Genomic DNA, 15915 nt, shown 5'->3' with positions numbered 1-15915 from the left:
CTTCCTGCTTCTCAAAGTCAGATGACAAGTTGATGAAGTAGATGAGTTAGGATGACTCTTTGACATACACCCTCCCCTCTGTTACGTCTCTGCCATTCTAAGGTTATAAGAAAAAAGAGAGGAGGGGGGAAAGATGGTCACGATAATCCTAGGTAGTTCAGGCAGAAATGGAGGGAAAAGATAGAAGCTGTTGAAGAGTTTGAATACCCTTCTCCTCTTACTACTAATTCAGGTAACTTTTGAAGTTAATGTTAAGAATCAGAATTAGTGCCCATTACTGAGCATCTGCTATGTTTCAGCTGTTGTGCTAACTGATTTACGTGCAGAAGGTCTGTATCAAAAGGATTTCATGTTGATCATAATCAGATTTCTTGAATATTAACTTTCCAGTGTGCATTGAAAATATTCTACTTGTTACCAAAAAAATTCATTTTATCACAATTTGGAAGAATAGTTCTTATATAAATGAGTCATGCCCACAATAACGAACCATTCTGGACAGACAATAGACTTCTCTCTAAGCTTTCCTGATCAACCCTCTTCTCTGGGTCTTTGCCTTTTCTTATGTGTCTATGGCACAGAATTTTGCTTTTAATTAGGTAATGCCTCAAATTTCCTATTATTCTGGCTAAAATTTTATTTTTGTCTAAATATATTCTCAGTTCAAGAGTATTACCTCTCTCTTTTATGTTCTCACAAGCCTGAGCACAGTGCTAGTTACAAATTAGGTACTTAATAAATGATTCTGAAATAAATGAGTTAATGAATAAATGATAGACTTTAAGTTGCCATTGGCCACTTAATGATTCTGAGGAGCTATGTATGATACATGTGCAATATAAAGTCAGAACATTTTCAAAAGATGTCATTGCTTCTTTTCCTTTCTAATCTGAAGAATAGCTCTCAATTTTTGGTGTCAGGATCCCTTCACACTTAAAAATTATTGAGTTCCCCAGTACGGAGAAGATGAGCATGGCCCTTGGATAAGGATGACATACAGCTTCATGAAGCATTCCATATTTTCTGTAATATTTAGAAACGCAATGGATGCTGTACCTTTAAAAAAATTATTGAGTTCCCCGATGAGCTTTTGTCAATGTAGATTATATCTAGTGGTGCTTACCATATTATAAATCAAAACCGAGACAGTATTAAAATACGAGAACATAAATACATATTCCACTAGTTGTCAGAGCAGTGACATCAACTAATGTCATGTAGCTTCTGGTAAACTCCACTGTACACTCATGAGAGAATGAGAATGAAAAATATCAGAGTATTATTGTGAAAATAGTTTAGACCTCACAGACCCCTGAAAACATCTTGGAATTAATAATCTAAAGTATACCACTGGGGCACCTTGGTGACTCAGTCAGTTAAGCATCTGCCTTCAGCTCAGGTCATGATCCCAGGGTCCTGGGATCGAGCCCCACATCGTGCTTCCTGCTCAGCGGGGAGCCTGCTTCTCCCTCTCCCTCTGCTGCTCTCCATGCTTGTTCTCTCTCTCTCTGTCAAATAAATACATAAAATCTTTTAAAAAAATAATGTATACCACTGGATTACTGAATCAGGCTATACTAAGGATAGTCTTAAATCTTAAGGTTGAAACCTTGTTTTATGTTAAATCATGAGTATTGTGAGTATTGTAGATGGTTCTATTTATGTAGCAGGTGCAAAATTAATTTTTAGTTAATGTTAAATGATAGTTAACATTTTTTTGGTTGAAATTATCTTCATTTAAAAAAAACAACAATATTTGGAAATTGTGTTCAGTGTACATTTAAAATTGGGTTCTTTTACATTGCAGGTCCTCAGTTTGAAACTACATGTGGTTATGTAGAAGCTACGCTTGAAGATTTCCTGACCTGGACCTGTGACCAGCCTACTATGTCTGGACCGTTTAGAGATTACGATCATTCCAAATTCTGGGCTTATGCTGACTATAAATACTTTGTCAGCCTATTTGACGACAAGGCAGATATTTTCCAGGTAAGGCAATACATTCCTTTTAATCATGGTAATAATTTATTCTTGAGGAAAGATCACAAATTAGAACCTCTCTGGTACCCTATTCCTTCACTGTCATTTCTCAAAAGTAGTCACTGTGAGTCTTAAGTATTTTATCCACTCAAGCTAAAAGATTTGCTCAGGTGAAGTGTAATGTTTGGCTCACATGGATGACCAGCCTTGTCACTGGTTTCCTACTCACCAAACTTCTTACACACTCTCTCGTTCGCCTTTGAACAGTGCCTGCCTGGGCTGGTTTGGAGTATATGGGAAGCGTAGATTGTGTATGGAACTTTATTTCCTCCTGACCTACATATACGTTTTTATTCTGTTAGGCGGATGGAAGTACAGCACTGATTATTACTTGAAGAGGCGTTCACGAAATCCTGGAGGCATTCCAGGCTTCTGCTGCTGCCATCCCTCCCTGCTCTGGGGGTTAGTACAGGTTAATGGCCTGAGGCAGAGAGCGCTGGGCTCCTGGTATTTGATTGCAGAAGTCCTGCAGAAGTATGGGAGTGTTTGCAGAAGTAAGAATGTGGAAATTCTTTGTCATGTGTTGACATAACTGACAGCAGAGTTTGCAGACTACCATATCCTCTTTTCAGTGTTTTCTACCTCAGACTGCCAGCTTATTTTGTGGGGTGATTTCACAAACTCCCTGTTTGGTTTCCGTGTGTGTCTTAGGCATGAGGCAGGAATGGGAGTAGTTCCAGGAAGCTGTTTGGATGACTCTGCCTTACCCATAATCAGGTCAGGGCTCCAGAGTCCTTTATCCTGCCCCTGATCCTCTGTCCAGAGAAGTATGTCATCACTGCAGGCTGTCATGCCCCCACTACCCGGCCCCCTGGACTGCTCTCCTCCTGCCCATCACCATCACCCCCTCTCTGGACTTTCCTCTCACATAGACTGATAGTCTTAGGCTTTTTTTAATACTTAGATTCCAGTTAGTTAGCGTACAGTGTAGTGTTAGTTTCAGGCGTACAGTGTAGTGATTCGGCACCCCATAGATCACCCAGTGCCTATCACAAGTGCCCTCCTTAACCCACACCACCTATTCCTTTTCCATTCAGCCTGTAGTTTTCTTTTTCACTTCAAGTCAAGGTGTAGATGCTGAGGTTTACATAGTTATTATAATACAATGATCAATACTTTGTAGCTTTAAAATTTTTTTTAAATGCCTACTTAAATTTTGCTTTTTATAAAAAAAGGAAAAATGTATCACTTGTCTCAGAATTGTTAGTTGAGTATATATTTTTCTCATAACCATGAAAGAATGCATCCATTTTCATTGAAAACATTCAGTAGATGCTTTCTGAATCCAAAGTCTATACCAAATCTATATACTCATTTTTAAGTGATAATTTTGAGATAATTTTTTTAAAAGATTTTATTTATTCATTTGACAGAGAGACAGACAGCCAGTGAGAGAGGGAACACAAGCAGGGGGAGTGGAAGAGGAAGAAGCAGGCTTCCAGCAGAGGAGCCTGATGCGGGGCTCGATCCCAGAACCCCGGGATCATGCCCTGAGCCAAAGGCAGACGCTCAACGACTGAGCCACCCAGGCGCCCCAGAGATAATTTTTTTTCTTATAACATTATCTGTGATCACTTTATGAGGCTTTAACCCTGGAACTTTTAGATATCATAGTTAACTTCTAGAGTCGTTTATTGTATTTCTTGTACTCTCACCCATCATTAGACTAGTACTTTTGTACTCCATATTTCAGGTAAAACATTGTGTAATAGTAATATTTATCAAGTACTTCTTATACTTGGTGCTTTTCTAAGTGCTTACATTTGCTATCATCACAGTAACCCTATCATATAATAATTGAAAGAGGCACCAAGAAGTAAACCTTTTCTGAAATTCTACAGCTAAGAAAAGAGTAACCCGGGCAGTCTGTCCTGCAAGCTGTAACTGCTGCACTGTATGCATACACAGGGTCCGAATACATCTAGTTCTTTAGGGCCCCACAGCTAGAAGTAAGGACTTCCATTTCTGCTGAGTCTGGGCTCTCTCTAGCTTGCATGAATCTCTCATCTCTCTCTCCATCAGTCCTTCCATCTCATCCCAGGCATGACAGCACTGGGCAGGCACATGTCCTGTCCATTAAGTGTGGATATAAAAGGCCTTTTGGTAGTGTGCCGGAATTCTAATTGAACCTTATAGAAACCTGATGTTTTCAGTTGAATGAGTTTTTGGTCAGCTCACATTATGGTGATCAATTGGATTAGAACAGGGGAATCTGCTATGAACAACAAAATTCATAATGATTGTATCATTTTTTATCTCAGAGATTTCTGAGCACCAAGTCTTACATCACAGGTACCTAAGTTGTTTTCCTTTTACCGCTGTAATTCATTCATTCACCACGTCTTACTACTTAACTGTTTTAAGCTTTCTTCCATCTGTTATAAAATGGTGGGTAGTTAAACATTAAAACAGATAAATTTTTTAAATTTTTATTAATTCATTTAAAATAAAATCTTTGTGTGTGAACATAATAACATTTTTATGAAAATAACTATATTTTTGAATGAATAAATGTTTTAAATGTTATAAGAGGAATGGCATTGTTTTACATTTTTGCAAGTCTTGTTAATGTCTGGCTTCATAGAAGACAGCTGCATTCCATCTGCTTCTTTATTCAGTCTATTACAATTAAATTTGTTGGTTTGTTTGAAGTATATGAAGAATGTGTTGCCTCACACATATATGTGGCTGCAAAAATAGGACTATTTTAGAGACTTTTTGAGGTAATTGTGAATTTTTTTTTACACTCCACCAACCTTGACAGGAGGTAGTTTCTTAAAGGTTTGTTTGTGGCAGTAAAGAATCTGAACACATACTCAATGAACTCTGTACTTGCATGATAAAATCCATTGGTCCGTCTTGCATGGAGTGGCTCTTTTGTAATGCCTTTCATTGGCCACTGGGAAAATACTGGTTTACTCAGTTATGTAGATCTTCCAAATGTTGACACATTTCCATATACTTCATTTTTAAAAAGTGACATTTGTTAATATCACGATTCTCATCAGAAAAGTCTTTTAAGTATTAAGAAGGTTTCAAGCTCATGTGTTTCATGATACCAGTTTCCAAAATCACTTTCATTCTGTTCAAATATTTTCTAATTCCCCTTGTGAAGTATTGTTTGACTTACGGATTATTTAGAAGTATAATGTTTAGTTTCCAAATATTTGGGGATTTTCTGTTTTCAGCTATCTTTCTGTTGTTGGCTTCTAATTTAAGTCCACTGTGGTCAGAGAACATATTTTATATGATTTCAGTCCTTTGAAATTTATTGTTTACTCCCCAGAATATAGTCATTCTTGATTAATGTTCCAGGTGCACTTGAATAATATGTATTCTGTTATTGTTGTGTTTTATAAATGTCATTCAAGTCAATTGTTTGAGTCTCCTGTATCCTTACTGATCTTCTGTACACTTGTTCTGCCCTTTATATAGAGAAAGGTATGGAAATTTCCCAACTATAATTGTACATATGTTTCTTTTTCAGTTTAGGTTGGTCAGTTTTTGTGTCATGTATTTTGAAACTGTTATTAAGTTCATATACATTTAGGATTATTATGTCCTCTTAATTGATTAATCTTATATCATGATGAAATGATCCTCTTTCTCCTGGGTTTTTCCTTGTTCCGAAGTCTACTTTGTTTAGTTTGACGTCGGTTAGAGTTAACATGAAAAAGGAATACTTACTATATGGTTCCATTTATATAAAATTGTAGAACTTGCAAATAAATTTATAGTGACCAAAAAAGATCAAGAACAAGGGGCTAGAGAGCGGTGGGTTACTAAGGATCACAGGGAAACGTGGACATGATCAAACTGTTTGCCATCCCGATTATAGCACTGATTTCTCACGTGTCCGTGTATGTAAAAATTCACCAGATTGTACACTTTAAATATATGCTGTTTATTATGCATCAATTGTACCACAATAAAGCTGTTTAAAAACAAAACTATACAATGCTGCCTGGTACATTTTGGTTCCACTGTCTTGACACCAGCAGTTTCATTCACCATTCTTTTTTATGCTATCAGTGCAAATGTCAACACAGAGAAATAGGCAGATACCATCTTAATAGTATTATGAACATAATTTCAGCCTTACAGATCCTTTGAAAGGGTCTCAGTGACTCCCAAGGGGTCCATGAACCACCTTGAGAACTTCTGGTTTACAACATCACTTCTGATAGTACTCTTTTTTCCTCCAGTTCTAACTCCCCCTGTAATCAATTCTAAAACAGTTTCTCATGAAGATACATTCCGAGTCATGCTATAGATTAAATATTGAAATATATTAATCATGTTCACAAAAATGTCACAACTTAAAATTCTATAAGAATAGCATTTAAAACTCTCCCCAATATGACTGATGTGACCTGTCCCCTAGGCATATGTCCCTGTTGTCTCCTTGCTGAGAGCTGGACCACTTTGTTCTCTCTCGTCTTCTGACCTTTGCTCATGCTCTTCTCGACTTCTATTAAAATGATACTTCTTAGGGCCTGGCTCAGATTTAGTCTTGGCTTCTCAACCCCTGTACCCGCAGCTATCCATCCCTTGCCTTCATTCCTGTACGTTTTATTTGGATTGTTATTTAAGTGGCGCATGACATAGAATGTTTGTGTCTTGTTTCTCTAACAATATTAGTCCTTTGGGAACAGGGACTATGTTTTATAATTTTTTGTTCCTCCAGACTGCTAACATAGTGTGTTATGTATTCCTCCAAACTGCTAACATTATGTATTATGAATACATAATAGGTGCTTGAATGATTACAGAAGAGAATTTTTTTCCTACTATTACCATTTCTTGTTTTGTTAGTTCTTTGGTTCTTAGCATATTCCAAGGAATGTTTTAATTTATACCCGTAGTTTCACCTTTGTCAAATTCTCTGTGGGTTCTAATTAATCGTAACATTTGTCAGTCTTGATAAGAATTTCTTAGCTCTCTTCAGCCTTCTACTAGTTTTATAAGTTTTTACTTATAAACTCTAAAATTGCCATCTGTTAACTCTTTTCTTCCACAAATTAAAATTATCCACGGATAAATACATAATATTTACATATACTGATAAGTAGTCTGGTAAATATACTGATATGATTGAAAAATATCTTATAGACTTAGAGGTAGCCAACAATTGTGATTTTGACACTTAACTGACTTTCATGTATGGCAAATGAAGTTAGTCCCATTATTTTTTAGTTGTCCATCACATCCTTGATGAATCTAAATAAAACTTAATTTGGAACATTTTGTTCTCTACTTCCCAAAAAAGGTAGGGTATTTGTAACAGTCCCACATAAAATTTCTTCCTCTCTCATTCATTGGTAAGAATCACAGGTTTTACCTTTTGTCATTATCAATGAGAATCATCATAATTGAAGCTATTTGGAGTCAACATATAACAGAAAGGATTTTGCCCCAACGGTGTTTCCCAGGTAGATGCTATTTTATGTTGTGACTCAGATTGGCTGCTGTGATTCAGGAGCCCTGTTAAGTCACCGGGACACAGAATTGCACAAAATGTGTTACACGGTAGATTAGTTCTGACCTGTCTTGGACCTTATAACGTAGTTATGAGAGTATCTTGAAATTGAGCCAGGTGGTTTAGTAATGATTAAAAGGGTTTGATGGCCAGTGATGCTTTCTGATGAGGCAAATCGGTGTGTAAGGATTTGGGTGTTTATCCAAGCCTATCTGTCGGTAGAAAGCTAGCTACATCTTTCCTGCTCATATTACCTAAGGTAGTTTTCCTAAGGAAAAAAGAGCCTTAAGTACTTGCTAATTTATAATGTCCACTTATGGGGCTGTTTAAAACTTAAATTGAAGTATTTATCCTTTATAAGTTTCATATGTAATTATAATTAATTGTATTGTTTTAAAGTTTCATTTTTGTTGTTTTGACCAATACTGTGCTTTCTTTTTTTTTTTAGACATAGAACTCAATTATGGAATTATGTGTGATCAGTTTTTCTGTATTTTTGATATAGGCATGGAGAATTAATAGAATGAGACAACTTTTTATGTGACAGATAGAATCAAATTAACCACGGCCATGAGTCACCCAAACAGCACTGTATAGGTAAAAGAACAGTTTTGAGTTGGGGTGTTCTCAGAGCCTAGAGCTTACACCAACTAGCTCATACCGAATCTGGGCTCTGGGAACATGCCAACTCAAAATATACCATCTGTTAGAATGAAACAACTTAAGAATGGATCATTTTTTGGTGATTGGCTTTTTTGCCACTATTCTATATTATAAGCATCTTACCAGTTTTCTTTAGTTCTTTGGTTAAAACTAAAATTATGGAAGATTCGGTTACTTGTACAACATTTTTAAATGGTGTCTGATCTTGGCATAATTATTTAACTTGTTAATGGAAACAGATTTAGGAGTTACTCGGGTTCAGCATAAAAATAGGTCTAGTTACCTAGGTAAGTTACTCAGCAATCTTTGAGCATTTGTTATACTCACTGTGTTAGGCACTGGAGATGCTAACCTGTATAAAATAAAAGACTGGCCTCCCTGGGACTTTAAAGTAGAATGCAGAAACCAAACCTTAAGATGGAACAGTATAAAATGTGCTATTAGAGTTCAGTATTGTCCCTAACATGATTTTGTCACTTAGACGGTAGACATAGTTTTAGAACAGTATGCATAATCTAGAATATCAGAGTGTATGCATTTGGAATTTTTTTTTAATTCAACCAGAGTTTTAAAGTCTCCTATTTAAAGTATTGGGGACATTTTTAATTAAACAATTTTCAAAACTGATCCTCATTGCTGTTATGTTTACCTAAAGGAATCCAGTTTTTAATTATTGTGATTACAGAAAGTAGTTTGGTGGTTGCTTTGCGGCTAAGGGTAAAGGCAGGCAGGTTAACTGCACAGGAGTAAGGGGAACTTTTTGGGGTGATGGAAGTATTCTGTATCTTGATCATGGGTGTTGGTTACACCAGTGTATACATTTGTCAAAACTTGTTGAACTATACTCTAAAATGACTGCATTTTATTGTATATAAATTTTATCTCAATAAAATTAATTTAGGGGCACTTAGGTGCTCTATGGGTTAAGTATCTGACTCTTTGTTTTGGCTCAGGTCATGACCTCAGGGTGGTGAGATCATGCCCTGCATCTGGCTCCACACCCAGGACAGAGTCTGCTTAAGATTCTCTCCTACCCCTTCCCTTTCCTTGGTCTTGTGTGAGTGTGCGCGCTCTCTCTCTCAAATAAATAAATAAATAAAATCTTTTGAAAAATAAAATCAATTAATTTTTATAAAAGACTTTATTTATTTATTTGAGAGAAAGAGAGCACAAGTGGGGGAGGGAGGGGGAGAAGCAGACTCCCCGCTGAGCAGGGAACCAGATGCAGGCAGGGCTCAATCCCTGGACCTAGAAATCATGACCTCAGCTAAAGTCAGATGCTTAACTGAGCCAGGCACCCAAAATTAATTTAAAAAGAAAACTATGGATGGAAAAATATTGTTTCTAAAATATTTCATTATGTTGATATTCAAGCAGTATCTCCCCAACTCATATCTTCACAAGTGGCACAAAAATGCTTTGTCACCTCTCGTGCCCTGATTTTTTATTTGGGAAAATGATCACTCTATGTATACAAGAAATAAAACCATCGTTATTTATAAGTTATATGTTCAGAACACCATCACAAAGCAGGAAAGAGGAGAATAAAGTACCTGCCCTACTTTTGTGTTATAAACAAAGTTCATTTTCATTGGTCAGCCAGTTTTCAACTATGAGAGAACAATGAATTTTGCTTATAATGCTCATTCTGTCAGAAGCTGTGCTACATTTATTCTTATCCTGAAACCCTGTAATGTGTTATTTCCACTTGTCTCTCTTAAGGCATTCTTAAACTGCCAATAAACTTCCCAGATAGATCTAAGAAGCAGCTAGGAAGCGGGGCTGATTACCTGGGGTTGGAGGAGGATGAAAAAGCAAGACTGGATTCCTGGTCAACTTCTTTAAGTACTGGAGTAAAATGTGATACGATTTTCTTCTAGAACTGCTCCTCCCCACTAGAGTATCTAACAAACTACCGAATTACAACAGCCCTGTGTTAGCACTTCCATAATAAATCTAGTCTTCCTCTTTAATTAAAGAGTTGATGATCTAGACCTTTTGACTGTTTCTTTTATTGTCTTTTGTCATTTTCATTGCTTATGATCTAGACATTTTACTCGTGTATCAATTATTTGGACTGAGAACATTTTTTTTTCCTGGAAAAATGATGCTGATCTTGGTGGTTAGTTTTCCAGGCAAGCCTGGGGAAGCCTACTAAATTTATAATCTACTCAAGGAAGTACATAGAACTTTCCCTACTCCCACTGCAAAGTGTAAGAGTATGTCTTCAGGGATGCATTTCTCTGGTATGGGGTTTAGGACTAGCCAACTGCAAACCTGGGAAAAAGTGCCTGACAGAATGGGATTATTGGGGAAAGACAGGTTCCATGGACTAACCGCCTGAATCAGTTTGAATTAGGCCTGTTAAAAAACAAAATTCAACCCAGTAAATTTGAAGATCTAATTGGATTTTATTAAATAATTCATGAATTGGGCAGCTTCCCATCTAGCAAGTAGAAGGAAGCTCCACCGAGCTAAACAAAAGTTTTTAAAGGCAGAGAGAGTGTTAAAAAAAAAAAAAAAATAGAGGGGCATCTGGGTGGCTCAGTCGGTTAAGCATCTGCTTTCAGCTCCCGTCCTGATTCCAGGCTCCTGGGATCAAGGCCTGCATCAGGCTCCCTGCTCGGTGGAGAGCCTGCTTCTCCCTCTCCCTCTGCCCCTCCCCACCGCTCATTCTCTCTCTCTTGCTCTCTCTCGTGCTCTCTTTCACTCACTCTTGCTCTCTCTCAAATAAATAAAATCTTTAAAAAAAAAAAGAAGAAAGAAGTTGATTAGCAAGGAATGCATTATTTAAGGAGGATTGCCCTCCTAAGCGGAGTGCAAGAAGTCTATTAGTAAATTTCCTCCTGTTAACCAGGAAATTCCATGTTGACTGGTTAAAGGTTACATTTCTCCAGGTGGGGGGTGAAATGCAGTTAGGTTAGGTATTAAGTCTTGTTTTACTGATTTAGGGCCTTCACCTAAGTGGTGGCCATTTTGAGCCTGCGGTTGTTGTTTTGTTTTGTTTTGTTTTGTTTTTAACAGGTTTATTTGCTTATAACAGATAACCCTGAATAGAAGTTGCCTAACTAAATGCATATGGATGATTTTTTTCCCTCATGTAAGGCGAGTTCAGAGCTGCACTAGCCAGGGCTGTAATGGAGGCTTTGTCATACCAGAGAACCCATTTTACTGTCTCTCTGCTTTGTTCTTCTTAGCATGTAGCTTCCATCCTCAAGGCCATCTTGTATTCCAGAATAGCCATCACAGCTGTATCCCTGAAAGAAGGAGGGAAGGACAAAAGTCTACTCCCAGCTCTCTGTGTCACTTTTAAGGAACTTTCCCAGAGGTCCCAGCTAACAACTTCTCTTTAATGGTTAGAACTTAATCTCATAGCCCCACTTAAATGCAGGGGAGGCTGGAAAATGGGTGTCTCTTAGCAAGCATCTCCCTGAATACAGTTGGAAGATATTAAGAAAGATAGGCAGTTTCTGCCACACCCTGCTCATGGAAAGACATGAAAAATTAAAGCAATATTTATTTGAAAAAGAAAGTATAGTTATTACAGGGTATCTGTGTAGAGCGAGTATAGGGTCTGGGAGAATTGCAGCATTAAAGGAAGGGTTCCAGGAATGAGTCCTGCCCTCTGCACCATCATCCTTTGTGTATTGTTCAAGATGCTTAGGGCTAATGCCCATGCAGCAGGGGAAAGAGGCTTTTGAAGTTGGTGGAAGAGTAGTTCTCAGGCCGCTGTAAGGTCTGGCAGTTTCAAGGGGAGGTCCTATGGCCAGATGCCTAGGGCAAGATGATTGATGGTGATTTTATTTCGTGGTTAAATCTATAGGTTAGCAATATGCTATACTTCTCACTGCGGCAGAGGAAGGGAAAGGAGCAAAGTTCAGATCTCTCTCTCAAGTCCTAATGCATTATTAGCTCCTGGTTGTGGGATCAAGAAGATAGAATCTGCCTGTGGCTTTTTTTTTTTTTTTTTTGGTTATTAATGTTGTTTCAGGTTGACATCTCCAACCAGATCGTAAAGTTTTCAATTCAGTAATATAGATGTTTATGTCTTACGCGTTTTTGAGTCTCCATCCTTGATTAGCATATCCCATGTTATCAGTCAGTATTTGTTGATTGAAGTAGTTGTGGTGTGGTCCTGATTCTCAACTCTCTCCACTCTTGCATTCCCTTTATGATCCTGAAATACAGCTTGTAGATGATATAGTTACCTACATATGTAATTTTTAAAAATTCTTAAAAATGCCTTACCTAGGACATAAAGGACCATTTTAAAGGAAGTACTTTAAAATAGCAGCACACGTATTTTGGTGTGTTAGTGCTCAGTGACATGACTAAGTAGTCACATCAGGTATGTGGTTAAGTAGACGCCGTCCGGGGCGCCTGGGTGGTACAGCGGTTAAGCATCTGCCTTCGGCTCAGGGCGTGATCCTGGCGTTATGGGATCGAGCCCCACATCAGGCTCCTCTGCTATGAGCCTGCTTCTTCCTCTTCCACTCCCTCTGCTCGTGTTCCCTCTCTCGCTGGCTGTCTCTATCTCTGTCAAATAAATAAATAAAATCTTAAAAAAAAAAAAAAGTAGACGCCGTCCTTTTGAATGGAACCACATTCCATGTACTCCAGAAACCAGGGCCAACCCTGAAGCACACTGTGTTCTGCGATGCTCCTTTTCGGATACTGCAGATGTGACGGATCTTGCTAGCAAGTTCTAGGTGAGGCTGTCCCAAATGACTACTGTCAGTTGCTGTGTGTTAGAATCATTTAGACTTGGGCGCTGGCCTGGGATGATCAGAATCCCAGGACCATACCTACCAGATTTATATTTGCCCAAGAAAAAAAAAATTCCGGAGCAAAACAGAGTAATAAGTGTATAAAAAATAAGTGTGTAAAAAACATAAAAGTACCAAAGGTAAGGATAGATAAATGCGGAGACTATATTTAAGCTCTGCCGTGTGCTGTGGACTCTGCCAGTTGCTGGAGCTCGTGAGGTATGTAAGTGGTGAAAAGACAGAAAATGACTGTAAAATGTGAGTGGTTATTCGTTCTACAGATGCATGTTTTTCAGGTACTATGCTAGGGCCACAGAGTCGCAGACAGCCCTGGTCCCTTTTCCTCGGGGAGCTTATGTTCTAGTGGAGAAGACAGACAAGTGAATCTAGCCAGTAATGGCCAATTGTCCTAAGTGTTATGAAGTAAACAAAAATGGGCCCAAATCAAGAACAGCAGGAGAGGGACTTACTTTACATAGGGTAAGTTGGGAAGCTTTCTCCGAGGAAATGATATTTAAACTGATTCCTAAAAAATGAGAAGCTAGTCATGTGAAGGGAGGGTCAAGAGCTTTCTAAGCAGAGTGAATAGCATATGCAAAGCCCTTGAAGAAGGAAAAATTTGCCTTTTGGGGGAAAAAAAAATGAAGGCCATTGTGACTGAAGCCTAGCCAAAGAGATGCAGAGGGTTCGAAGGTGTCAGAAAGGTGATAGGGGCCTCGTCATACAGGCCCAGGATTGAGGGCATTTGGACCTAATTCTAAGTGCAAAGCAAGGGAGTGACAGGTCTTAACATTTTAAAAAGATTGCTCCCGCTGTGATGAAGAGAATGGGTCAGAGGTAGAAAGAGTCAGAGTTCTTGGGGAGGGAGAGACCAAGAGAGAATGATGAGGTTGCGTAAGGGGGAGTGGAAGCATTTAAAGAAGTGACATTTACATTGGATCTTCAAAGAAATATGTGAACTGGGGTGTGGGAGAGCTGTGAGAAGACCAGCTGGGCAGAGGGAGCAGCAGGAGCAAAGGCAGGGAGCTGTGTGGTCCATCCTGAGAAAGCTGTAGAGATGGCGTAGCAGGGGTCTCCTACCAGAGCCTGCGTCCTCTTCACTGTTCTGAAATGCCATTTGTGGCATTTCACACATACTTTCATACATAATTTTTAAAAACAATTAAAATGCCCCTGCTGTAATATAGGAGAATTTAAGCAGAAATACGTGATTTAATGTGTAATTATTCAAGCCTGACTATACTAGAAGTTATAATGAACAAATCAGATGCTTGTACCTACATGTATCTACAAGGAAAGGTTCAATTTTGAAGAATTAAGATAAAATTCCATAGACTATTTCCAAAATTGTATATTTAACATCTTGAAATGAGGCTAAATAAGTATATTTGTATCTATCTATGTAGAGTCACCACTATGAGACAGTATAAGCACAGACTGATATTGGTGGGTATACTGCTGGCCGAGAAGCTATGAGTTTCAGTGCTGTTGGTGGTCTGGTTTTCAAAATGGTGAACAACTCCTAGTAAAGCTACAAAAACACAAAGTACAATCCTCCCTGGACTTACTTAGTAATTATATTTCAGAAAACTCAGTATATATTAAAACCATGCCAAAGATCCTTTGATGATATGTGAAATGGAGTTTGGAGTTCTACTCTCAGAGAATTAAAATCAAATTTTTCAGCAGTATGAAGATTGTGCAAGATATAGAACCTTTCTTTGTTGTGTTGAACTGCATCCCTAATGTCTATCCACTGAATACCAGTAGCACCCTCCTCCCACTTGGTATGACAAGAAGTGTGTGCGTGGTTTTTAACAGTACTGTCAAAGGACAATTATGTCCCTTAGTTTCCACATATAAAAATGGGTAAAATGGGTATATCTACCTTCAGTCTCATAAGGATTAAAAGAGATAATACACATAAAATGTTAGTATTGGGGTCTGGCCTACCATAAGAATTCAGTAACCGGGTAGTGATAACTTGTTAGCAATTGAAAATATGGGTGTAGTCATAAATAGGAAAGAAGTTAGGACTCGAGATAAGGCTTGGGAGTCATGTAGACAAGTTGATTTAAACATTGTAGAATGCCACACAGAAACGAAATAAGATTCAGTTTGAGAAGGATAAATGTAGGATCCCATGGCTTTTTCCTACAATTTATTAACAAGTCAAGGCTGAAGAGATATGGCTAGTGTGGCTAGGCAACATATACCAAGCCAAGTTCATATACCAAGCCAAGATTAGTCATGGTGTAATTCAGTCATGTAAACAACAAAACACACACATACTCTGTCTGACAGTCCATGAATCCAAGAATGGTGTCGTGTCCAGGTCATACAGTGCTGCAGTCCCATAGACAGGGTTTCATGTAGGCTGTGTCTGGGGTTGGGGAGTCAGGCTTAAGAATGCTGTTGACAAAGATGGTTGAGAAGATAGCAACTGGAGGGAAAAATTAATGCTACTGAGTTTACGTATAAAAAGAAAAGAAAAGGCATGATAGTTTTTCAGATAATGTAAAGACAGCAATTTTTGGCAGAAGAGAAAATAAACTTGTCTGTAGAAAGCAAATCTACAACCTTCTGTGAATTACATGAAAGCAGATATTTTGTAGTGAGCAGTTGTTAAAAAAATTTAACCAAGTAAATTCGAAGACCTCATTGGCTTTATTAAACAAGTCAGGCAGCCTTCCATCTAGCAAGTTGAGGAGAGCTACAAAATGGAAGGTTTTTATAGGAAGGAGGGTGGGGCAAGAAGTTATTAGCAAAGATAAAAAAAGGATTGGTTCAGGTAAGTTCGTCTTCCCTTAGTGGGAAGGGCATGGGGTTTTATCATGCAGATTACCTCAGCTCCCTTTGGGTGGGGTGGGGATGGAGATGGCCCATGTGACAGATTACCTCATTGGTGCTGACCAGAAAATTCCTGACCCACTAGTTAAGACTCCATTTCGGGGGGGGGGGGGGGGG

The 15915-nt window shown here is 38.3% G+C and overlaps 1 protein-coding gene and 1 pseudogene across 1 annotated transcript in view; both read left to right on the top strand.

Annotated features, from left to right (window-relative positions):
• The window catches only part of HSPBAP1 (HSPB1 associated protein 1), a 57547-nt gene that overhangs the window by 20784 nt on the left and 20848 nt on the right, over positions 1-15915 (top strand). The window contains exon 3 of the mRNA XM_008708156.2: positions 1808-1989. Coding sequence (XP_008706378.1) covers positions 1808-1989 — 182 coding nt within the window. The remainder of the gene's footprint in view (positions 1-1807; positions 1990-15915) is intronic.
• LOC121100531 lies at positions 954-1024 on the top strand (annotated as a pseudogene).

This window comes from Ursus maritimus, unplaced genomic scaffold, assembly GCF_017311325.1.
Source record: "Ursus maritimus isolate PB19 unplaced genomic scaffold, ASM1731132v1 scaffold_4, whole genome shotgun sequence".
In the NCBI taxonomy this organism is placed as follows: Eukaryota; Metazoa; Chordata; class Mammalia; order Carnivora; family Ursidae; genus Ursus; species Ursus maritimus.
This window is presented reverse-complemented; position numbering and strand designations above follow the sequence as displayed.